The sequence below is a fragment of the Pan paniscus genome, chromosome 9 (genome assembly GCF_029289425.2).
Source record: "Pan paniscus chromosome 9, NHGRI_mPanPan1-v2.0_pri, whole genome shotgun sequence".
Taxonomy (NCBI): Eukaryota; Metazoa; Chordata; class Mammalia; order Primates; family Hominidae; genus Pan; species Pan paniscus.
Window position 1 is genome coordinate 94,518,117 of NC_073258.2, and position 25,234 is coordinate 94,543,350.

A 25,234-nucleotide genomic window follows, 5' to 3' on the forward strand; every position below is an offset into this window, starting at 1 on the left:
CCAGTTTGCTGCAGAAGAGGCAGGCATATTGACCTCAGGTATGGCTAGATCCAGGGACTTGAACACTATCCAAATTCTCTCTCTGCGCTCCTTGCTGTCACACTCATTCTTTCAGACCAGCTTGTGGGGGACCACCTGGGAAAGCTCCAGGTTTACATCCTAACATGAGCCCAGAGAGGAAAACATTTGTCTCTGCTGTCTCCAGTGCCAATTCCTGTGAAAGACTCTGATTGCCCCAATTAGGTCACATACCTGTACCTCGGTTGGTCACAATGGCAATGGAAACAAGAACTGCGATTTGTCCAGTCTGGGTCACATGCCTACCCCGGTAGCCTAGAGGTCTGGGTCTGTACCAGAGGAGGAGAGAAAGGTGTTAGACAGAAAAATAAAATAAATAACTGCTAAACTACCTAGTATGTGTATACCCCTCTAGAGTTTACAAAGTGCTCTCATATGATTCATGCCTTTTGAGTCTCACAACCATCCTATAGAGAGGGGACATGAAGTATTACTAAGAAACAGTGGTGGATTAAGATGGCTACAAATTCTTTGTCACTGCCTCCATTGAGAGATGGAGTTCATTTCCCTTTCACTTGAATCTGGCCTGGCTCCATGTTACTTAACCAATAAAATGTGATACAACTTACTACAACTCGTTCTCTGCCTCACCTTTTAAAGGACTTGCAGCTTCCACTTTATTTCTCTGCGAATGCTCACTCTTAAGATGCTCCCTCTCCAAACTAGCCACAATAGAGTGAGATGTCCAATCTACATGGACTGGTCATGAGTGGACACTCCAGTCAACAGTTCCAGCTGAGCTCTCAGCTGCCAGCCAACGTCAGCTGCCAGCTATAGTAAGTGACCCATGTTGGTCATTCCAGGGTGGTTCGGTTGGCAGCAATTGATCGCCAAAACAGAAATGAAGACTCATTGATTTGAGGTCCCACGGCTAGAAAGTATCTGTGGTAATGCTAAGCCAGATGCTCTGACTCTAAGCCCACTTGGGCTTTGATTCCTCACTGCCTTCTATTAAAAACAGAAGAAGTCTCGATTCAAAATCTCCAAGTGTAGAATTTCTGCCCAGGATGCAGGTTGAGGAAGTGAAGCATGTAATTTGGTCATTTATTCAGCTTTGTTCATTTATGCCAGGCAACTGAACAAAGTGCACTCCTGGTTCTCAAGGAACTTAGAGTGTAATCAATAGAGAGCCCTCTAAACAGCTCATTTCAATAAGAACTCCTAAGTGCCATGGGGCAGCATGTGCAGGAACCCATGTCCAGGCACTAAACCTAGCCCAAGGGATGAAATAATATGCACATGTTTTATCGGGTATGGAAGAGTATCTCTGTGTCTGTATGGAGGATGCTGAAAAAATGTTTAAAATGAATACAATTATTCTTCAAGATAAATGTGACAGGAAATGGGGAGAGAGGCTGAGAAGAACCCTAATATTTGGGAAGGAAATGTGAATTCTAGTCCTGGTTCACCCTTGACTGAAATGTGCCCTTGGCCAAGTTGCTGAATCTCTCTGTAACTCAGTATCCTGATCTGTAAATCTGAGGTGGAATCACACTATTTCTTCCTGTACCTTCCTTCCTCCAACTCCATCCCTTTAAGTTTTGGTGTTCCTCGGAGTTTGGTTCTTTGCTCATTGCTCTTCTCACTCTGCAAATTCTCCCTAAGTGATCTCATCCATTCCGCTAGCTTTTGTTATTACTCATATAACAAGGAAATCCCTTTATGCTTAGCCTAGTTCTTTCTGTGGGCTATCTACCGACGTATTCATCTGCTTACAGTACATCACTGGATGTTCTACAGGCACATGAAGTTCAATATACACAGAGCTTGGCTCATCACCCTGCCCACTTAACTGCCATTTCTGATTTCTCCCTTTACAATCAAGAATCAACACTGCTACCCAAGCTAGTGGCCTATGAAATTAACTTCACTTTCCCTTTTCTCTCAATCTCACATGCAATTGTTTGTCAAGTACTGCTAATTTTGTGTCCTAAGTTTCTGAAATGCATCCCTTTGTCTAGATATCTCATAAACAGCTCAAATTCAAAATATTCAAAGCTTAACTCATTACTTCTCTCTTCTGGTTCTCTTCCTGTGTGTTCCAGGAGAATGTTATCACTATCTACCCAGGTGCTAGGTATCTGGGACTTGGGCATCACCCTTGTTTTCTCCTCTTGTGCCTCCCATAACCAGGTAACCACCAATTCCTGATGTTTGGCTTCCTATTCAATCTACTCACCTCTCTCCATTCTCATTGCTATTATCTTTCACTTTCTGCAGTAGTATACGGCGTTCTGTCTTCACTCTCTCTGACCTTTTCCCCACTGTGCAGCCAGATCTGATCGTGTCAGCAACTTCCCATCCCCACCCCCCATTTTTAATCCTTTGATTCCTGATATGTTTAACCCCCATGACCCAGACTGCAAAATCTAGTATAGGCATCATAATCCATCCAGAGTAACATAATGTACTCGGCACATAACAGATACTCAATAGGTATTAACCTGTGCTCACCGCCTGATTATTGGTTATTTACAGCAGATAAATCCGTAAGGTGCTCTCCGTGCGCTGTACCTCTGGAGGCACAGGATAACATACGGCTCATTGTTGTTATGAGCTGGAGGCCTTAAATGAAAGCTATAAGACGTTAACTGCGCATAATAGTATCAATGAATTCCGTAGTCAGTACAGAAAAGGATGCATATCCCAAGATATCTTCATGATGGGGCCTTAAAACAAAAGTCACCCTCATGGCTCTGCACTTTTTTTTTTTTTTTTTTTTTTTTAGACAGGCTTTGGCTCTGTCGCCCAGGCTGGAGTGCAGTACTGGCGGGATCTCGGCTCACTGCAACCCCCACCTCCTGGGTTCAAGCGATTCTCCTGCCTCAGCCTCCCGAGTAGCTGGGATTACAGGCGCCCACCACCACTCACGGCTAATTTTTGCTGTTGTCGTTGTATTTTTTGTAAAGATGAGGTTTCACCATGTTTTTAAAAGGACTTGGTCTTGAACTCATAACCAAAAATACATAACCTCGAACTCTTGGGCTCAAGTGATCCTCCCGCCTCGGCCTCCCAAAGTGCTGGGATTACAGGCGCGAGCCACCGAGCGCGGCCCATACGGGAAAACGTCAAAGCCTGACAGGTGTGACAAATAGTGGGCCCCTACGCAGGCTGGGGCTGGCGCGTGCCTGTGCGCGTGCGCGGGGCGCGGGGTTTTTAACAGCGCGCAGCCTTCCCGGCGGCCCCCGAGAAAGGCGGGACCGGGCCTATTCCCGCGGTTTGGTCCCGCCATTGGCGGGCGGTTTGAATGACGGAAGTGACGGCGGCTCGGCGATGGCTCTCCCGCAGGCGCAGAAACGGCTGCTGGGCAGCTGATGGGCAGGAGCTTACCAGGCTGGCTTGCTCTGAGCTGCGGTTACTGTGTCCAGGCTCCGGGTTCTCAGGTGAGTGAGGGATGCACTGGCTTCCCAGTCGCCCCGTAGGAGCATGACTCCCCGAGGCCCAAGAGCTGGGATTGTATTCCGAAGGAATGGGATCCCAGGAGGGCGCCTTGTTGCGAACGCAGGTACGGCTCGCGTTTCTCAGGCTCCGCAGGCCGTGGGCCCTGCCCGCGGTCGGGCTGGCGGCTGTAAGGAGTGTCCGGACCAGACCCGGTAGCTCAGTGCGAGAGGCTTTGCGCGCGCTCCCGGGGTCGGGTCGCGCGAGCTTCCCACGCAGCCTTCCCTGTCCCGGAGCTTCCGTGTCGGGGGAGGGGCGCTTCCCCCAGATCACCCGCGGACATGGCCTGCCACCTGGTAGCTGTTAAAAGAGCCTTGCCTGGAATCGTTTCATGCAAAGAGCACGCTCTGTTTTGGTGTCTGCCACCTTAATCTCACAGTTATTCAATCCTGTCACAAACTCAGCTTTTAAAACAATGGTGAACTTTTGAGTCCTTAATACTTAGAGTGTATTTGAAGACTTCACGCTAAGTCACATAGACGTCAGAACAAACCTTTTGGGGTAGATATTATTATTCCCTTTATACAGTTTAAGAAAACGAAACCAAAGTGACTTCAGTGACTTGGCCAGTATCTTCCTGCTAATAAGTGGCAGTGTTGGATCTTGAACCCAGATCTTCCAAGTTTAGTGTTAATTTTGTGATTACTATGTACCAGGAGCCATTTAATCCTCAGGGCGAAATCTTGCAAGATAAGTAGTATAATCTTCAATATTGGATAGTAATAAAATGTAGAATTTAAAAATCCATATTACTAAGAATAAATAATTAATAAACAAGTAAATGGGGCAGCAGGGAAAACTTCCTTACAGCAGGATTCCGATTGATAATTGTAGAAGGAATAATGGAAATAGAAAATACTATTTGGTAAACACCACAGTAGTTGTTTCAGACAACAGTCATCAATGGATACTAACGTCAATGGGCAAAAGTATGATGAAAAGCATATTTCTGTAGCCTCTACTCTGTCTTCATGAGATATTTATAAAGGAAAAGTAGTAACTACAGAGGAGAAACCTGGTGGACATCATCTTAACCAAGTGACCAAAATTCAGCATCATTTACCTCTTGATAACAATGCACTGAGAAAGGTGCCTAATCAATTCTGTGGTGTTCTTGCCAAAAATACATAACGTCAGTTTAATCACATAAGATTAGACAAATCTAAATGGAGGGACATTCAACAAAGTACTTGGCCAGTATTTTCAAAAATGACAGGGTCTTGAAAAGACAGACTGAGAAACTGTCCCAGATTAAGGGAGACATGACAACTTTGACATGAGAATGTAACTCACATATCTTAATCTCCTGCATTCTGAAATCTCCATTTGCACTGAGGCCATGCTTCCCATGGGGTGCTCCTAGCCACTGACAGTGGCAGGCCTGTTCCTGAGAATCTCCCCACGGGTCTTGCTGAACATTTCTTATACTGCATGGCTGTCTAAGAGGGGTCTACCCATTGTTACTTCCCTCCATTCAGTGTCAGACTTACATTGAAGTCTGAGGCGCTTGTAACTTTTATCAGCTCCCTCCCATTTTCCCTCACACACGCATTTCTCCTAATAAAATATTTGCAGGTTTACTCCCATCTTAGCATCTGCTTTTTAGATGACACACAGTTACACAGCAACAAATGCAATGTGTTATGTCCTTGGATTGGCTTCTGGTCCAGAAAATAGACATTAGTGTGATAATTGACAAAAATTGAATACTGCCTGTAGATTAGTAAAATTGAATACTGCCTGTAGATTAGTAAAAAAAATTGTGTCAGTGTTAATATTCAGATTGTGATCATTGTACCATGGTTATGTACAAGACGTTGACATTTGGAGAAGCTGGGGAAAGGGCAAATGGGAATTCTAAGCCTGAAATTTCCAAATAAAAAGTTTAAAAATTATACACAAGAAGAAACAGTTATTCTATCGCATTTTAGGAGCTTAAAAATAATAAATGTTTATATGTTTTTCAATGATCCTCTGAGATGAAGTAATGGATACCTAAAATTTGAAATATTAGGATTTTTTCCTCTTATGTTAAAGTATAAGAATAAAACACAAATCTAGGTATACCATTTGAGGAATTTTTACATATGTATACACTTGTGTAAACCATCATACAGATCAAAATATAGAAATTTTCAGTACCCCAGCAAGCTTCTTTGTGCCATCTCCGAGTCAGTAACCTCCAGTAAGGTAACTTTATTTTTACCTCTCATGGATTAGTTCTGCTTGTTCTTGAACTTTATATAAATCAATTTTGTTGTACTTTTTTGTGTCTGGCTTTTTAAAAATTCAGCAATATTATGTCTATGAGATTCATCAGGAATTAGTCTTAATTATTTAAATATGAGGGAATTTCTTAGACCTTCAGACAAAATAATAAACATACATTGTGAAGATTAATCTTGTTCTTTTTTCTTCTTTGTTAAATTTTCTGTTTTTTAAATTCTCACTCTCAAAAAACAACAGCTTAAATAAAATTTTCGCCACTCCACATATTTTTGTGTGTTGGAAAGTTAGGAGCCATTTGGAATAAGGAAACCAGATTCTTCCCTTGGCTCCGCCACTAGATGTTGTCACTCAGGGAAAGTCCTTTAACCCAAGAGGCCTTGTTTCTTCATGTATAGCATGAAAAATATAATCAGTACTTTAGTTACCATTACCAAAGCCGTGTGAATATTAGATGAGTAGGATGCATTAAAAGATTTTTTTAATGCCAGCAGTTAGTCCTTTTTGGTGTTAGAGTCTTATTGAAGGTTGTGATGATTGCGTATAGCTCTGTAGCACTTCACATAAATTAACTCATTGAGTCATTCATTCAGTCAACACACTTACTGAAGTAACTACCTATGGGCGAGACACTGTTTTCAGGCTATGGACATAAAATGGTGAATAAGTCCATTCTGCCCTGATGAGCTTACATTCTGATGGAGAAGTCACTGGAAAGGTATTAGTCCCTGTTAGGTAATCCCACAGTCTCCTAGCCCCTATTCTGTTTACACCTGGTTGAAAACATTGTGCATCCATAGTATGTGAAATATTACCTGGTAGTTATTTATTAAATTTAATTGAATATTAAAATTTTTATTAAAAAACCCATAGCCATTGTCCTTCAATTGTTAGGAATCTAACTAGAAAGAGCAAACTGTAATTGATGAAAAACTACAGGAGGTAATACCAAGACAACATAAAATTAGTCCCCATCTGAATGTATAGGTAATAATGTATTAGAGTTGGGCAAATCAGGAGTGGGAAATTGGAACAGGAATTATCAGAGGACAGCTTCGTAGAGGAAGGAGGGCTTAAGCCAGCTTCAGAAAGATGTAAATATTCAGTAACTGAGATTGTCTGCCTGGTCATTGTGAGGGAGACCTGAGAAATGTTGATTGTCTCAGATAAAATGGTCGTGTACTCATGTAAAGTGTCTAATTTTTTGGAAATGGCAGTAGGAGCCAGTTAATATCAGAATTACCTGAGGAGGGTATTCAAATTATAGAACTATAGATTCTTATATTTATTCCATTTCTTTTTGCCTCGTTCCCCCAAATAGGAGCATGTTATAATCTAGGGAGGAGAGAGAGAACACAGTGTGAACGGTAGCAACAGAAGAATAGATCTGGGCCGGGCGTGGTGGCTCACACCTTTAATCCCAGCAACTGGGGAGGCTGAGGCAGGCGGATCACTTGAGGTCAAGAGTTCGAGGCCAGTCTGGCCAACATGGTGAACCCCTGTCTCTACTAAAAATGCAAAAATTAGCCGGGTGTGATGGCGCATGCCTGTAATCCCAGCTACTCAGGAGGCTGAGGCAGGAGAATCACTTGAACTCAGGAGACGGAGGTTGTGGTAAGCCAAGATTGTGTCATTGCACTCCAACCTGGGCGACAGAACGAGAGTCCGTCTCAAAAAAAAAAAAAAAAAGAAGAATAGATCTGGAAAACTAAACGCTTGATACAGCCGAGCAGGTCATTCATATAAAAATTGCGTCACTATAATTAGTGAAGAATTGTTTACTGTAGAGTATAGAACATGGGATTGATGTGATTTCATGAGGTAACAATGACACTTGGTGATCAAGTTATATGCAGTAGACTGGGAGTTGAATCTAGGAACAAAGAACCCTTGAAATTACAGCAACCTTGCTAGTTATCAACAAGTTATGAAGGTTCTAAAGTGTCAGATTATAGTTTTGAAAACATTTATTCTATGCTAACATCTTTTTAGGTCTTTGTGCTTTTTCACATTTAAGCTCAGTAAACTCTGGAAATGCTAACCAGGAATAAGTCAGGTCCAGATACTCGAGGTAGACAATCTGCTATAGACAGGAGAAAACTTTTCTGAGTAATTCTGATTCAGTCTTCATTTCCACTTTCCCACCCTTCTGAGTATCACTGATCTAAGTGTGAATTTATAATTGCTATTTGTAAATAAGTTGGACTTCGTTTACTCAAATTTTCCTTGCATGTATATAACCCTTTAAATATCAAAAGTATTAACACGAATTTTAAAAATTTTCTGAGCAGGCATGGTGGCTCATGCCTGTAATCCCAGCACTTTGGAAAGCTGAGGTAGGTGGATCACTTGAGGCCAAGAGTTCGAGACCAGCCTGGCCAACATGGTGAAACCCCATCTCTACTAAAAATACATAAGTTAGCCGGGCGTGGTGGCATGCACCTGTAATCCCAGCTACCCTGGAGGCTGAGGCATGAGAATCGCTTGAACACGGGAAGCGGAGGTTACAGTAAGCTGAGATCGCACCACTGCACTCCAGCCTGGGTGACAGAGCAAGACTCTGTCTCAAAAAAAAAACAAACAAAATTATTCTAATCTTTGCTGCCCTATTTTAATGTTACATTATTTTTATAGACATTTTCCTTTTTGAATTCAGAACTGTCATACATAAAGTACACAGAAATGAAAAGAAAAGTCGTGAATACTCACAAGCTGAGATTGAGTCCTAATGAGGAAGCCTTCATTTTGAAGGAAGATTATGAAAGAAGGCGAAAACTAAGATTGCTACAGGTATGACTTATTTGTAATAAAGTTTTAAATTCCTTTCTTCCTCAAATTACTTGTATTCTTTTACATTAGAATGTTCTAAATGTTGTATTTAAAAACCTCTTCTGGGTATACAAGAGCCCTGGTTCTTTGGTATTAACTAGTTTTGGAACACTTGAAAAATAGGCTGAGATGGTAAGTACGTTGTAGAAGAGTTGGAAGATAGGTATTATTTGACTCGAATATTGAAAATAGCTCTTTATCTGTTTTAAAAATGGTCTGTAATTGGTAACAGGAAGCTTAGATGACTTTTAAGAATGCTAATTGGAAAGATTATTAGCTGCTGAAACAAATTTATCAGGAAATTGCAGATAACCCTTTTCTAGAAGTGTTTTTAAAGTAAGTTTTTGTGAAGTATGTTTCAGGCACCATTCTGTCTAGAATCAGAAATGATGTACAACAGAAATGGAGTTCTCATCTGGCTCTGTCTATACTCTGGGCTATAGATTTTGTTGAATCATATTTATCGCTTTAGCTTTTATAGGTTATTAGAGTGATAATGGCAGTCCTTTTGGGAGTGGGCGCTGAATAAAAGCTATCAGTTTGGAGACATTAGATATAGTCTTGAGATTTTTACTTTTTGTACATTCACTCAGATTTTCTGCTTTAAATAGTCCTTATCTAATACAAGATGAGTATCAAAGAGAGTTGACAGACTTAAGAGAATTCATTTGAGTTCCTCTTTCCAAATAGCTTTTCAAAAAAGTTTAAGTAAACCTCCTTTCATATAACCTGTTAAATATGCATTCTTTAGGTTCGAGAACAAGAAAGAGATATCGCCTTACAGATAAGAGAAGACATAAAACAGAGGAGAAATCAACAATTTACACGTTTGGCAGAGGAGCTAAGGGCAGAATGGGAAGAATCACAAACTCAGAAAATACAGAACTTGGAAAAACTGTATTTGGCAAGTTTAAGAAGTATGGGAGAGGGACATCGACAGGCCAAAGAAAATGTGAGTGAGATCTTATTTGACTACCCAGTTGTGGCAGTAATATTAGTAAAAAGTAAATTATAGTTGTTGAATGCTTTTCTGATAACATTTTCATGCATTGAATTTCTTTGGGGCAGCTTGAACTTTTTTATAAATTTAATGTAATTTGTGAATAATAGGCTCATTTCTTACTAAGAGTTATTTCAAGTAAAATCCATGTCAAATAAAATTGGTCTTCCTATGATGTTCAAGTTAGCATTATTCTCTTCCAGTACTCCTCTATCTGGGGAAATAATAATCTTCTGAATCAGAAGTTGTTGTCCATCTCAAGCATTTTTGACAGATTTGGTGGGGTGAATTCAACCCCCCAACAAACATTTTTTGATGACTTTCAGAAAGTCACAGTAAGTCTGCCCCATTATTTTGATTTATTGTGATTTATGATGTGGAAATACTACAATCCCAGAATCAGTCACATACAGTAAACAAGCTAGTTACAAAGAAGGTAAATCTTTGATAACAACTAGTGAGAAAGAAAATATCTTAAAGACTGTGGCAATCTGTTTCATGGTCCTTGGTTTTAGTCTGTGTTTTTAGTAATAGCCGTAAGTTCCGACTCAGATTTTTGTGGTTTTATGCGTGCCACATTAAGTTTGTGCCTAATGCAATGTTTCCCAAACCTCTGTTATTTGAATACCATGTTCACAATTTTTGCCCTGACTTGGAAACTACCCATATCACTATATATTTTACGTACTTTAACCATGTCCTAAGTAGTTCGATATCCTATTTATATTTTTGTAATAATATGTTAATTGACTGCATTAACTTTACATTAAAATGTTTGTGTTTGTCCCCCCTAATATGGCATATCATCAGTGGTGCTGTTGTCATGCTCTGGGAAACACTGCTATAGTATGTAGAAAGAAGATGACAAAATTGATAAATCACTTCTGATATCATATGAGACACATTTCTATTCTTGTTTAACATGACATTTTAAGTAATATATATTTTTAGGAACCTGATTTGGATGCTTTGGCACAGCGGGCAGCAGAAAGGAAAAGAAAAGCAGATTTGAGGCATAAAGAAGCCTTGAAAGTACAGAAAAATCAAAAAGAAATATTACTGAAACAAAAAACCTGGTAAAGTAATAATTTTTACTATAATCTCAACTAAACTAACATGGTTGAAAGTAGAGGATACATAGGATACTGTGTAAGCAAATATTAAATAAACATAGTAGCATATTCATTGCATTTGTTAAACTTGATTTAAAAATAATGTTGGGGACAGGGAGTGATTTGTTTAGGTGAACATAGTAACTAATGAGCTTTCTTTTCTAGTTGTAGTTTGAGTTGAGTTTAGCAGCAGTTACTAAGTTTCTGAAAAAATATATGGCTTCTTCAGAATGCATGTCAACCAATGTCTGTTTCCGATGTAAACATGAAATAAAAATTGATGTGATTAAGAACATTAAAAAAGGTTGTAGACTCTGGAAGTCATTAGTATTTTTTGCATGTTGTAAAAATTAAAGGGCCATTCACAGGAAACGTGAGTGAAGCAAAGTAAAAAATTAAGGGCCCTGTTACTAGTTAGCAACAGCCATTTTTAACAACATTTCTGTTTTTTTTTTTTCACTCTAAAGAACATTATAAGTTTCTTGGGTTGGTCCCCACCATAGAGCTTTCTGTCTTTAGATAGGCCTCTGTCAACTTGTAAACATTTTCTTAACATGTGTATAGACTCTTTACACATGTAAAGCTTACTGAGCCTGTGGAATCAGACTAGAGGATTTCTTGAGCCTATGACTTACATATTTTTAACCCTGAGAGTTGTACTATAATGTTATCACTGAGAGATTAATTGATGACATCTCTTGTTTCTTAAGGCATATAAAAGCTCGAAAGGAAGCACTGCTTGTGGAAAAAGAGAGATCAGCCAAAATTACAAGTCTGCCACCTCCTCCTCCAACTCTTTTTGAGGTGAGTTTGAGTATTAAGAGGAACTAGGTCATAATTCTTCTTTACTATTATAATTCAGTGGAGGTCAGAATGACTATCACTTAAACTTAATTGTACAAGTTTTCTTGTACAATTAAAAACTTGTACAGGAGTATATCTGGAGTATGTTAAAATAATTCTAGATATCATTTCACCTGTAAATACTTTAGTATGTATCTCTGATGTATAAGGACTTTTTTCTTAGTATAATACTAATATTGTTTCCAATATTATTTAATACCCAGTATTTGTTCAGCCTTCCTCAATGATGTCAAAAAAATTTTGTTGTTTGGAAAACTATAATGGTTTTGGTTTTGAAAAATCTTTTAATAATTCTGCCTTTTGAAAAAATACCCTTTATTTATTTATTGGGGGAAAAAACTAAACTGTTTGTCCTTTAGGCTTTCCCACACTCTGAATTTGGTTTATTTTAAATGGTCAATATTTTACAGATAAGTTTCAGTTAAGTTAATAAATTTGCATAAGATTATAAAGTATCCAGGTGTGATTTTAAAAAAGAAAAGAGGAAAAAAATATTATAAAATAATAAGGATCTGTTTTTTATGGGAGTAAAATGTGTGCTTTTGTGATTTGAGGCTTATTTTTTTAAAAAAATGTAATTAAAGCAGAAATTTTTAAAAATACTTGTTCTCCACATTAGCTTGTTATAGTTATTGAAATGGCTATTTGGATGATTGTCAAAATTACCTAGTTATTTTTATCTGAAGAATGAAGTAGAAGTAAACTCAGAAATACATAGTTGTACATACAAGTATATTCTGTATAAGCATAAGTACCAGATACTCACTTCTTAGGCCTTTCAGTTTGTCAGCCTTCCTGCTTTTATGTTGAGCCATCTACCATGTAACATTTGATCCAACAAAATTCAGACGGAAAAGTTGTATTTCAGTCACTCCTTTGGTACAAAGTGACATGATAAAAGCCAGGCAATGTATTATCCATGATGCCTTTTGATTATTTTTGTCTTAATTCTTAGTATTTATAACAAGCCAAAGTGAAAAATTTATAAAAAGTAAACAAAACTCTGTAAGTGCTTTGACAAGCATGAATTAATCAGTGGGCATGAACTATTTAGTTCTTTTTTTATTTTGAGGCAGAGTCTTGCCCTGTCACCCAGGCTAGAGTGCAGTGGTGCAATCTTGGCTCACTGCAGCCTCCACCTCCTGGGTTCCAGCGATCCTCCCACCTCAGCCTCCTAGATAGCTGGGATTATAGGCACCTGCCACCATGCCCAGCTAATTTTTCTGTTTTTAGTAGAGACGGGGTTTCACCATGTTGGCCAGGCTGGTCTCGAACTCCTGACCTCAGATGATCCACCCACCTCTGCCTCCCAAAGTGCTAGGATTACAGATGTGAGCCACAGCACCCAGCCTCGTTCCTTTTAGGAAAACAGGATATATTCCTTGTTTTTCCTCTCTGCCAGTTTTCAGAGTAAAGGGTTGGGGTAATAATCAATGCCATTGGTGGTAAATGGGTATTTTTTTCCTTTCTCTTTTGTTACTATCACTGTTAACTTGTGGGGGTTTTTTACTCAATATTACATAGTCAATTATAGTCATTCTTTTTCTTCTCACTGATGTTCGTAATATCTGAAATTTGGTCAGCAGGAGACCTGAAGTTGTTTCTTGCGTCCCCGTGACTCCATGAGCATTTCCTTGCTCTGTGGCCCAGCAAATGACCTAGGCTTAATTTACTCTGTCCCGTATCTGGTATCTCCAGAGACCCCTGATTCTTTTTAGTGGAGAAATGGTACTTATAAACTAAGATCTGGGTGATTATATTCTTGTTTCACTAAAAGGCATTATTTTAGAAAAATACATTACCCAAGCCAATAAAGGTGTTTGGGATAAGGCAGTGTTTCTGAATGTCTTGAGATGGTTGTGAATTTATGGCATAGAAGGGAGGGACAGGATTTTAGTTTGGGAAAAGCTAGGTTGTGGGGTATTTGGGGGCCAGGGAAATGCACCATATAAGAATATTGTGTCACATACACAGGATATAGATGCATCTGTATCACTGTTTCTCCAAGCAGATAAAAATATAAATGCTGAAAATCCTGGGGAAATAAACCTAGACTGTTTAGTCTTCTCAAACCAAGGTCTTTCCTTAATTTAAGAAAATATTATTTTTTGAGAGAGCTATTTACATGGTGAAGAGAATTGATACTTCTTGTGTACCTAAGATTTTATTTATGTCAGGTTTTTTTATTCATATCTAATTTAATCACATTAGCCCTGCATGTTAGATATTTCCATTTAACAAATGAAGAAAATTGAAGGTCAGAAGTTAAGTAACGTAACCAAAGTCCTTTAATAGGTAAGTGCGATAACCAGAGTTTATGTCAAGGTCTAATTCTATAAAGCTCATGATCTTTTTACTGTGACACTTAGCTTCCCATGAATATACTTCTTCAGAGTTCATGCTAACTGTTCAAGTTAACTACTTATATATTAAAGTCTAGGAATGTAAACAACCATAATCTTTTCATAGGTCTGTTAAAGAATGAAGCTTGTATTGAAAACCCTGAGATGCTATGAAGACTTCTCATATATCTATACCAGATGCAAGAGAAAAATGAGCTTTGTTTTACTTCTTCCCTTGCTTATACCTTTTTTTTTTTTTTTGAGACGGGATCTCACTACGTTGCCCAGGCTAGAGTGCAGTGGCTCTTCACCAGCCCCATCATAGCTTACTGCAGCCTTGAACTCCCAGGCTAAAGCAATCCTCCTGCTTCTGCTTCCTGAGTAGCTGTGACTACAAGCATGTGCCACAGTGCCTGGCATTTTTTTTCTTCTTTTCCATTGCTGCATGAGCCAGTGTCAGGTACTCCAGAGTAGAAAGCTGGTTTTGTCCTGTACTTGGGTAGATAAGGCTAGAAATAGTTACTGTGGAGCAAAACTAAGGCTGGAAGATAGAACACAGGAAGTAAATTAAGTGATTTTAAGTTATTAACAGATCATCCTAATTCTGCCAGGCTAAGGACTGATTTCACTAAAAACTTAGGTGCAATTCACTGGAAATCCTGTTATAATCAATAAGGATTCATAGTAATCAAAATCTCAAATCCCAATTTTGGGAGGATTCCAAATTCAATCTATACATAATTGCCTTTACTCTGGAAGTACTGGTACTTTAAATGTGTAAACTGAATCCCATTTGTATATCAAATCATAATTTTAGAGACTTGTTTTCTTCAGAGTTCTTCCTTGTCAAGAAGCCTATGGTTTATTTTTTCAAGGCATTGATTTAAAGTCTACTAAGATTCTTCATAGAGTGAAGCATTCTAATGTGTACTACCATCTCTGAATTTTTGTTTTGTGACTTCAGTTTCTTACTGAACTTTAATATTAACTAGTTAAAGCTGGGTGTGGTGGCACCTACCTTTGATCCCAGCTACTCAGGAGGCTGAGTTGGGAGGATTCCTTGAGCCCAGGAGTTCAAGACCAGCCTGGGCAACATAGCAAGACCCTGTCTCAAATATATATGTATATGTGTATATGTATGCTAGTTAATGTTTTCATTAGTGGTCAGTTTAATCCTTTACCTAAATGATAAGACCTTGAATAAGGTCCTCTATTGTACATATCTGGATGTATATCCAGGTATTTGCCAATTAGTTATCTTCTGACTGGTCTAGGTAATTCTCAACTTTGGCTGTACATTTATCACCTGTGCAGCTTTTTTTAAATTTTTTATTTTTTGAGACAGAGTCTTATTCTGTCACCCAGGCTGGAGTGCAGTGGTGCAGTCTCGGCTCCCTGCAACCTCTGCCTCCTGGGTTCAAGCGATTCTCCTGCCTCAGCCTCCCAAGTAGCTGGGATTACAAGTGTGTGCCACCATGCCTGGCTAATTTTTGATTTTTAGTAGAGAAGGTGTTTCTCCATGTTGGTCGGGCTGGTCTCAAACTCCTGACATCAAGTGATCTGCCTGCCTTGGCCTCCCAAAGTGCTAGGATTACAGGTGTGAGCCACAATGCCTGGCCACAGCTTTTTAACAATGCTAATACTGGGCTCTGTTCCATGGATTCTGATTTAATTCGTTTGGTGTGGGGCCAAGACACGAGAAGTTCTTAAAAACTACTCAGATAATTCTGCTCACATCAGACTGTACATTTTTACTTGGATTTTCTTAATCCCCCCCTTCTTTTTTTTTCTTTCTTTTTGAGACAGAGTCTTGCTCTGTCGCCCAGATTGGAGTGCAGTGGCACAATCTTGGCTCATTTTGCATCATTGCAACCTCCGACCCCTAGGTTCAAGCAGTTATCTTGCCTCAGCCTCCCTAGCAGCAGGGATTACAGGTGTGTGCTACCATGCCCATCTAATTTTTGTATTTTTAGTAGAAATGGAGTTTTACCATGTTGGCTAGGCTGGTCTCAAACTCCTGACCTCAAGTGATCCACCTGCCTCGGCCTCCCAAAGTGCTGAGATTACAGGCATGAGCCACCGCGCCCAGCCCCTTCTTGTCCTTTATATTGTTTCTGTTCACTTGAGTCCTCCTCATCATTCCACACTCATATATGTTATAGCTAAAACTTTGGTTAATTCTCAACCTATTCTTATTTAAACTTTTCTCCCTCCCAACCTGTGTTGCATTTGTGATGTCATTGAATTAGCCAGGCATGGTGGTACATGCTTGTAGTCCTAGCTATGGTAGGCCGAAGCGTAAGGATCACTTGAGCTCAGGAGTTGCAGTGCAGAGTACAATGCCACTGTACTCTGGCCTTGTCAACAGGCCTTAAAAAAATTAAAAGTGCTTTTTATACATTAATTGATTCTTACAGTAATTGTCACAATGATCATATGGTATAGCGATAGCTATAAACCCACTTTTCTTGAGAAAGCTGAGGGACAGAAAAGTTGAGGGACTTTGCTAAGTTTTCACTGCTGGGATATAATACAGAAGACATCCAGCAGAAGTGTTAGCATTTCTTTGTGGATATTTTTTTCATCAAATTATATGTAAAATGCATGGTTTATTATTTAATTTATGTGTAATCGTTAGAACTTCTAGTTAGAACTGTTACTGTGAGCTCCTTGAAGCCAGGGGCCATTATTTTATTTTACTTCTCGTTGTCGTTCACAGTGCCTTGTGTAATGTTTAACACATAGTAGGCACTTAATATTCTTTGTCAGTTTAGTTAATTAATTTAACATCAGTGTGTGATAGGTTGTGATGGACTGAATCTGCCTTTACTACAAAATACAGGAAAGGGAAGGGGGAAGGTAGTTTACTTTCATTCTTCTGAGAGTTGTTTTGTTCTGGAGTAAGTGTAATTTAAATATATTGGCAAGTGTTTCAGGACCAAAATCCAAAATACGTCATTAAACATTGAGAAAATAAGACTAATGTGAACTACAGTAGAATTTTTGTGATTAGATATGGAAGAGGACATAGTAGTGCATGTTGTTGTCTTATAAATATAATGAAGTGCTTTTCATTTCATTTGATATGGCCTGTAAGCCCTTCTATATTCAGGAGATTTAAAGATGAAATTTCTCTATAAATAACTTAAAAATTGAGATGAATAAAACACATTTAGTTAGCAACACCTTGAAGATGATTTGAAATACTGATGAATCTGGTACTTTTATTAAAATTTGAAGTAATTTAACTCGAAAAATTTGATTTCATTATGAGCAGATATTTAGCATGTTTTGGATGCGGAGAACTCATTAAAATACAAAATTACTTTTTTTGCATTGGATTCAGCTTTAAGTGAAAATTAATGCTTTTAACCTATTTTTTTATGTTCTCTTTTCCAGAACATTGAAGTAAAAAGAATTTCTGCAGTCAAAACCAATAGTTCTACCTACCATCATCTTCACACTTTTGTGAATAGAGAGACAGACACAAAACAGGTGATTGACTTATTGTTTCTTCATGCCCTCGCTTTATTATTTCTGTGTGCATTGAATTGAATTATATCTTAGTTATATGTATGGTGTTCCCAGATTTCAAAATTTGGACAATTGATAATAATAATCAAAAATCTTTTAAATGCTTTGAATTTTCATGTCAGGCATATGATGGTTTAATATGAATTAAAGAAACTAGTTGGCTATTTAAATGGTTATTTTAAAATAGCAGATTTTAAAGCTTTTTTTATCATAAAATATTACATGCTATTTGTGGAAAATTTGGAACTGTACATATAAGTGTCAACTATTGGGAAAACACTAATTCTGTCACCAAAGTGGAATATGGTTAATGTTTTAATAAATTCATTATAACCTTTATTTAAATATAAACATATACACACACTTTTCAAAACATGATTTTTAGTGGCCACTTAATATTTCATGGTAGCATTTATTTAACCATTATTTTATTTTTTGCTTCTGTAAGTAATGTAAGCATTATCTTGCACATTTTTATCCACATCTCTGATTATATATAAATTCCTGAAAGAGAAAGTATTGGCTCCAAACTGTGTAACATTTGATACAGATCATTAAATTGCTTTTTAAAAGCATCAGCAACATAGGAGAATGACCACCTTACCATAGCCTTGTCTGCACTGAATATTATGTTTTAAAAATTATTGCCAGTCTTAAGAGTAACAAATGATATATTGTTATTATAATTGCTATTTCTCTGTGTCAGTGGGGGTTTTAATTTTTTTCATGTTGAATATATTTCTCTACTAGGAAAATAAATTTTATAGCATTCCTGTGGCATTTAGAATGCAACAAATACACATTTTGGTTGACTGCTTAATAGCAGGTATTAAAATATTCAGTTAAGAACTAAAATGAATGTCATCACAGAATGAACTTCTAAGATGCAAGAGTAAATCTGAGATTTATTTAAAATTGTAAAGTATTATTACAATTTCAATATTATGATGTAGGAACAATAACTTCAATTTGTTGCTAACTGCTTTACTGTTTACTGCATTTTTGTGATTTGAAAAGATGTTACCTTTTAACTAAGATTGATGATGATTTTTTTTTTACCTAACTCTATCAGCATAGGGTGCTGCTGATGGTATTAAATTAATATCCATAAGCTTTCTTTTTTGATAGTAACCAGAAGGCCTACCTCCTTTTCAATTTTTGGACTTAAAAATTAGATCAGTAGTTATAATGATAAAGGGTTAGAAAAAAGTTCGGGACCACAAACAAATTTTGTTTCTAACAGTTTTATGAAAGTATTCCCACAAACTAAAGCTTTGTGTACTGAATGAAGATATGATTTCTGAATATTTTCGGAAATGGGTTTATTACTGAACACATTTTTATTCGAATATTTTCTTTTATTTGCTGCTTTACTGTATCACTTAGGAAAAATCTGTTCTTAAACTTTGGATTTAAAATGTGATGACCAATGTGCTTGGCTTTCAAGATAAAATTACCTCTGAATTTTCATCTGCACTCAACTTATATCACATGCACAATAATTTTAGCATCTTCCCTGGAGGAGTACGATATGATCTTTACAGCAGGTATCATATAAAAAATATTTGCACGCTTGGCATATATGTTTGGGTATTTTTCTTTAGCAGCTTTCTGCAAATAAACTTTCATTTGTTCAGTCAGCCTTTTTAGCACATAAGAGCTGCTATTGTGTGTGTGTGTGTTTTTAATATCCTGATAAAGTAATTCCAAAATCTTTTATATGTCATAATATATATGTTTGGCTGAAGAAGATTTATGAAAGTGGCCTGCTGTAGTCCTACTTACAGCCAGTAATTCTCTACATTTTGTTTTGCTACATTCGCTACCTCTACACACAACTGAACAAAACATCATACGCTTAAAAGTCCTACATTACATATTCATGGGCTTCATCATGTCTATTCTTTGTCAGTGACAGTTACGTAGCATTTTTTTCAAATGAACTTTGCATTCTGAAAATATTCAGTCAGATTAACTGTATTGTTTGTGGTGAGACCCAGAAATGTCTGCAGAAAAGTGAAGCTGAATCAGTTAAATTCATCATCAATTTTCCATGCTCTATTATATCTAAAAAGATTTCTGTCCAAATATCTGATGTACAAGATTCAGAAATGTATTTAATAATAGCATTTATCATTCATATATCTTTGATCTTCACATACTGAAAATAGAATCTAACATTATTTCAACCAGATTTATGGTTATGTTTTTAATTGCATTGACACAAATCTATAGGGGATTGTCTTCCTAAAGCTGTATTATAAATCTTGTTTTGAAGTATGATCAATAAGAACAAAATTTGTTTGTGGTCCCTAACTTTTTCTCTAACCCTTTATTCATATCCTTTATATGCTTTTTTATATCTGGACTGAAATTTATCATTCATGTTGTATGCTATTTTGAAATTTTTCCTTTCTTTAAAATTTTGGTTTACCAAAATTGACATACTGCTTTTAATTTATCTTCAAGAGATGTGAAGAATTCATAAACAACTTTTTTCTTGAAAACCTCATGGCTGAAATGGATTGAAATATTGTTCTCAGAGGTTATATTATTTAATATCATACATATTGATATAGTAAATACTTCTACAGATTATAATTTTGATTTAATCTAACTTTTTTTTGTCTTACCTGATGTTATTTAGTTTTGCATGAATATTTAGTGGCTCAAAGGGGTTATATTTTTGATAAATTTGTTTGGCCAGTGTACTCTTTGTTAATTTAACAACTGTCAATCTCTCTACCTATTTATCTCACCATGTGAGAATTTTTAATAATCTTACACTTGAAGTTAACAGCTTTTTTGGTCATCATTAATTGTTTCAACTGGCTGGCAGAATTTCAACATACAAAAGACAGAAAAAGACTTTTACTGCTGGTTACATTTAGAATATTTACCTGTACTTGGAAGTGAATGTTCAGATAATAAAAGTAAATCCAGGCTGGATGTGGTAGCTTACGCCTGTAATCTCAGCACTTTGGGAGGCCGAGATGGGAGGATTGCTTGAGACCAGCCTGGTCAACATAGCAAGACCCCATCTCTTTAAAAAAAAAAGTAAATCCAGACTCTGTGCCTCTTTCTCTTTTTTGTGTTATTTATGTTAATGAGATTTGTGGGTATTTACCTTTCAATACTGTCATTTTAATGAAGTTTCCTTTTTTTTATTTTTGAGATGGAGTCTTGTTCTGTCACCCAGGCTGGAGTGCAGTGGCACAGTCTTAGTTTACTGGAACTTCCGCCTCCCGGGCTCAAGCAATTTTCCTGTCTCAGCCTCACGAGTTGCTGGGATTATAGGTGCCCGCCACTACGCCTGGCTAATTTTTATATTTTTAGTAAAGACAGAGTTTCACCATGTTGGACAGGCTGACCTCAGGTGATCCACCCACCTCGGCCTCCCAGAGTGCTGGAATTACAGGCATGCGCCACCACGCCCAGCAAGAGATTTTTTTGCTTACAAAGTGATGGATAAATGTGTTTGGAGGAGTATAACCTCATCTGGTTTAAAATGAGTAACTCGTAAAGCTTTATACTAACAATTTGATCCCTTTCATAGGTACATGCCGTTGATAATTGTGGACATTTTAAAATATAACTCTTCTTATATTTTATATATGTAGAAAACATGATTTTAAGGTTGTTTTGTTTTTTAGTTACTGCTTGTCTCACACTTTAAAAATTTTGCCTACAATTTTTGATTGACTGCTAGCCAGATGCTCGTTTGGCTGCTGAAGAGGAAGCTAAACGATTGGAAGAACTACAAAAACAGGCAGCACAAGAGAGAATGGAACGGTTTGAAAAGGCACATGTACGGGGATTCCAAGCAATGAAGAAGATCCATTTGGCTCAAGTAAGACTTATATTCTACCCATGACCATTACTCATGGACTTACTAATAGCATTGCAGGACTGATTAGTGAATGAGCTCAAAGAAAGGTAGGAAGGGTGGGTGTTCAATATAGTCTCTGATTCATATGATTTCAAGTTTCCCAACTTTCTTTGCCCTCCAGTTTCAAGTTCTGATTGGGTTAAGCTATTCTCCCAGTGTATTGCTGTTCTAAAAATTTTACTAATGAATTTATTAAAAGTTTAATATTTTAATATGTCCAAAAACAGCCTGAGAAAAAAAATCACTTTCCTGATTATTTCAATAGCATATGTGCTCTATAAATTTGAGGATTCAGTTCATTAAATATGTATTGAGCAAAGCACTTGTTGGCTTTGCAGAATGTTGTTTCAAAAATAAAGTCATGATCCTTGCTACCGGAGCTTTTAAAAAGTGACAGTCAATAGGCCAGGCATGGTGGCTCATGCCTGTAATCCCAGCACTCTGGGAGGCCAAGGCGGGCAGATCGCATAGGCCCGAGAGTTTAAGACCAGCTTGGAAAACATGGAGAAACCACGTCTCTACTTAAAACAGAAAAATTAGCCAGGCATGGTGGTGTGCGGCTGTAGTCCCAGCTACTCAGGAGGCCAAGGTGGGAGGATCACCTGAGCCCGGGACAAGGAGGTTGCGTTGAGCTGAAATCACACCATACCACTGCACGCCAGCCTGGGCCACAGAGCGAGACCCTGTCTCAAAAAAAATTAAATAAAAAGTGACTGTCAAGTCCAGTCGAGGTAGCTCAGGCCTGTCATCCCAACACTTTGGGAGGCCAAAGTGAGCAGATGGCTTGAGCCCAAGAGTTCAAGACCAGGCTGGGCAACATGGTGAAACCCTGTCTTTACCAAAATTCCAAAAATTAGCCAGGCGTGGTGGCCTGGGACTACAGAGTCAATACAGTCAGTCCCAGTTTGGGACTGTGTTGTGGCCTGGGACCTCATTTCCCGAGAAGGCTGAGGTAGGAGGATTGCTTGAGCCTGGCAGGCAGAAGCTGTCATGAGCCGAGATTGCACTATTGCACTCCACCCTGGTGACAGAGTGAGATTCTGTCAATCAATCAATGAATAGTGACTGTCATCAATATGTAAAATATTATAATGAAAGCCGGCATTATAGTTTTAGCTTTACTTCTGTCATGCTTATTGTTCATTTAGTGCTTAGTCTTAAAATATAGCATAAAAATGATTCATCTTATTAGAAGTCTGATTTTATTTTCTGAATTTGACTAATGCATTTGGATGTTTTAAATACCCATCTTAGGAATGAGTTTTTAAGTACTTCTTAAAAATGCATTGGAAATTAAATTTTCTTATGAAAGGTTATTTTTATAGTTTGAACTAAATCATGAGCTTCTCCCTTAAATTTTTAGCTTTCGTAAACTAGGAGTGAATTATGACTAAAATAACTGAATGTCTGAATTATTATCAGTAATTCTCCCCATCTAAGGTTTAAACCTATAGTAAAACAGACACAAAAAGCAGTCATAAATTGAACAGATTCTTCGATAAAAGCAGTAATGTTTAGTAGTTAAGCAAGTGGGCTTCACAGTCATTCTGCCAGGATTTATCTGTCTTCTTCACCACTCAGCTGTTTGATCTCAGGCAGATTAGTTAACCTCTCTGAGTTCTGTTTCATGTGTTGTGTTTTTTTTTTTGAGACGGAGTCTCACTCTGTCGCCCAGGCTGGAGTGCAGTACTGGGATCTTGGCTCACTGCAACCTCCACCTCCCGGATTCTAGCAATTCTCCTGCCTCAGCCTCCTAAGTAGCTGGGACTACAGGCTCGCGTCACCACACCCAGATAATTTTTTTTTTTGTGTGTGTGTGTGTGACAGAGTCTTGCTCTATCACTCAGGCTGGAGTGCAATGGCGCGATCTTGGCTCACTGCAACCTCCACCTCCTGGGTTCAAGTGACTCTCCTGCCTTGGCCTCCCAAGTAGCTGGGACTACAGGCACATACCACCACACTTGGCTAATTTTTATATTTTTAGTAGAGACAGGGTTTCACCACGTTAGCCAGGATAGTCTCGATCTCCTGACCTCATGATCTGCCTGCCTCAGCCTCCCAAATTGCTGGGATTACAGGCGTGAGCCACCATGCCCAGCCCAAGTTTTTTGTATTTTTAGTAGAGACGGGGTTTCACCGTGTTGGCCAGGCTGGAACTCCTGACCTCAAACAATCTGCCTGCCTCGACCTCCCAAAGTGCTGGGATTACAGGTGTGGGCCACCAAGCCTGGCTGTTTTTTGTTTTTGTTTTTGTTTTTAACCTCCCCTGCCACACCTCTCCTGATCATCTGTTTTGTGAGGATTCAATGAGTTTTCCAAAGCCCTTGGAAATGTGCCTGGAATTTCATAAGCTCAGTAAATGTTAGTGGTAGTGGTCATTGTTGTAAATAATCCAAAAGGAATAATATACTAGCTTGCAGTGAGCTAGAATAGTACACTTACTCAAACAACTTTAGATAATTAGAATCTTAGTATAAATGAAATAAGTTCATTTATAATTTTCCTTTTCAGGGCATGGCAAAAAAAATTCATCCTCAAAAGACAAAATAGTTAAAACTTTACAAAAGAATAAGTAATGTATATATGTTATCACTTTTTAATTTATTTTTATTTATTTTTTATTTTTTGAGACAGTGTCTCACTCTGTTGCCCAGGGTAGAGTTCAGTGGCGTGATCTTGGCTCACTGCAACCTCTGCCTCCTGGGTTCAAGCAATTCTTCCGCCCCAGCCTCCCGAGTAGCTGGCATTTCAGGCGCATGCCGTCATGCCCTGCTACTTTTTGTATTTTTAGTAGAGACGGGATTTCGCCATATTGGCCAGGCTGGCCTCGAACTCCTGACCTCAGGTGATCTGCCTGCCTTGGCCTCCCAAAGTGCTGGGATTACAGGCGTGAGCCACTGTGCCTGGCCCATTACCATTTTTTTAATGCAGGATTTCTCTACGTTATAGTAGACTTAATGTTCCTTATATAAGAAGGTTGTTAAAAAAAACCGTGCAATCTCACTGCTAATAGAGGATTTCATTTTTCCTGTCTGAACCTTTTTGCTGCATACTGTATTGTGGCCTGGGACCTTATTTCCTTCTAGTGTCTGTATTAACTAATATTTGACTTCTACCTGCTTCTCCAGTTTTATCTTCCTTCCCTAATCATCCTTGCCCTCCATGCCCTAGCTATAATGAACATTGTGCTATTTTCTGAATATCCCGTGCCTTCATCTCCATACTGTTGTGCTGCAGTTTTTTTCTTACATGTACTCATTCTCTTTCAGCCACTTTTGTCTGGCTAAATCCTTATCCCAAGGAACAAGAAGTCTTGCCTTGTTCTCCCTCCTTACCTTCTACCACCAAAATTCCATTAGATAACCTCATTAAAACACTGATTAAACTTTCATATTAGCCATACTCTTTAAGCTTAAAGAAATACATTCAGATCTCCTTTAATAATGGAAATTCATAAGAGTGTGAGGTAACAAGAAATATTCTATGTTAAGCCACAGTCACCCTGGGTCTTGGTGCTTACCTGAGATAGGTATATGGAGAACTGGAACAAAGTACATCACAGGAGCCATGGCAACTTATATAGACATTAACTTCATGACTTTCCTCAGAAAGGAAAACTGTAGCTGGCAGACACTTTTTGCAGCTTTATGGCCTAACCAGTACCACTCTTTCATTGTACTTACTAACATAACACTACTTATTTGTTAGTCTTACTACTAGGGTAGGGTGAGATTGTGTCCCTAGCACTTAATGTGGTATCTGGTATTCAGCAAATAATTGTTGAATGAATAAATGTCTGTCTTTTGGCTGAACAAATAATAGAGGAGAGGAGAGAAGCTTAGACCCTGATCCTCATTTCCCCTACCTGCAACACTGTTAATATTACCATACAAAGTTTGTGACTCAGTTTTTGTTAATTCTC

General features: G+C 38.1%; 1 protein-coding gene across 20 annotated transcripts in view; it reads left to right on the plus strand.

The window, feature by feature from the left end:
- Window positions 1–2,528: 2,528 nt before the first annotated feature.
- The window catches only part of CEP295 (centrosomal protein 295), a 69,473-nt gene continuing 46,767 nt past the window's right edge, over window positions 2,529–25,234 (plus strand). For 9 of the 20 annotated variants that reach the window (XM_008966392.5, XM_008966395.5, XM_008966393.5 and 6 more), the window contains exons 1-7: window positions 2,529–3,461; window positions 8,399–8,532; window positions 9,323–9,523; window positions 10,523–10,647; window positions 11,394–11,487; window positions 17,289–17,384; window positions 21,133–21,273. In XM_008966392.5, the coding sequence (XP_008964640.4) occupies window positions 3,326–3,461; window positions 8,399–8,532; window positions 9,323–9,523; window positions 10,523–10,647; window positions 11,394–11,487; window positions 17,289–17,384; window positions 21,133–21,273 (927 nt within the window). In that variant the 5' untranslated portion in view covers window positions 2,529–3,325. Of the gene's footprint in view, window positions 3,462–8,398; window positions 8,533–9,322; window positions 9,524–10,522; window positions 10,648–11,393; window positions 11,488–17,288; window positions 17,385–21,132; window positions 21,274–25,234 lie in introns of those variants that run through there. The other 11 variants (XM_008966399.5, XM_024930972.4, XM_003813782.6 and 8 more) reach the window with 4 other exon arrangements.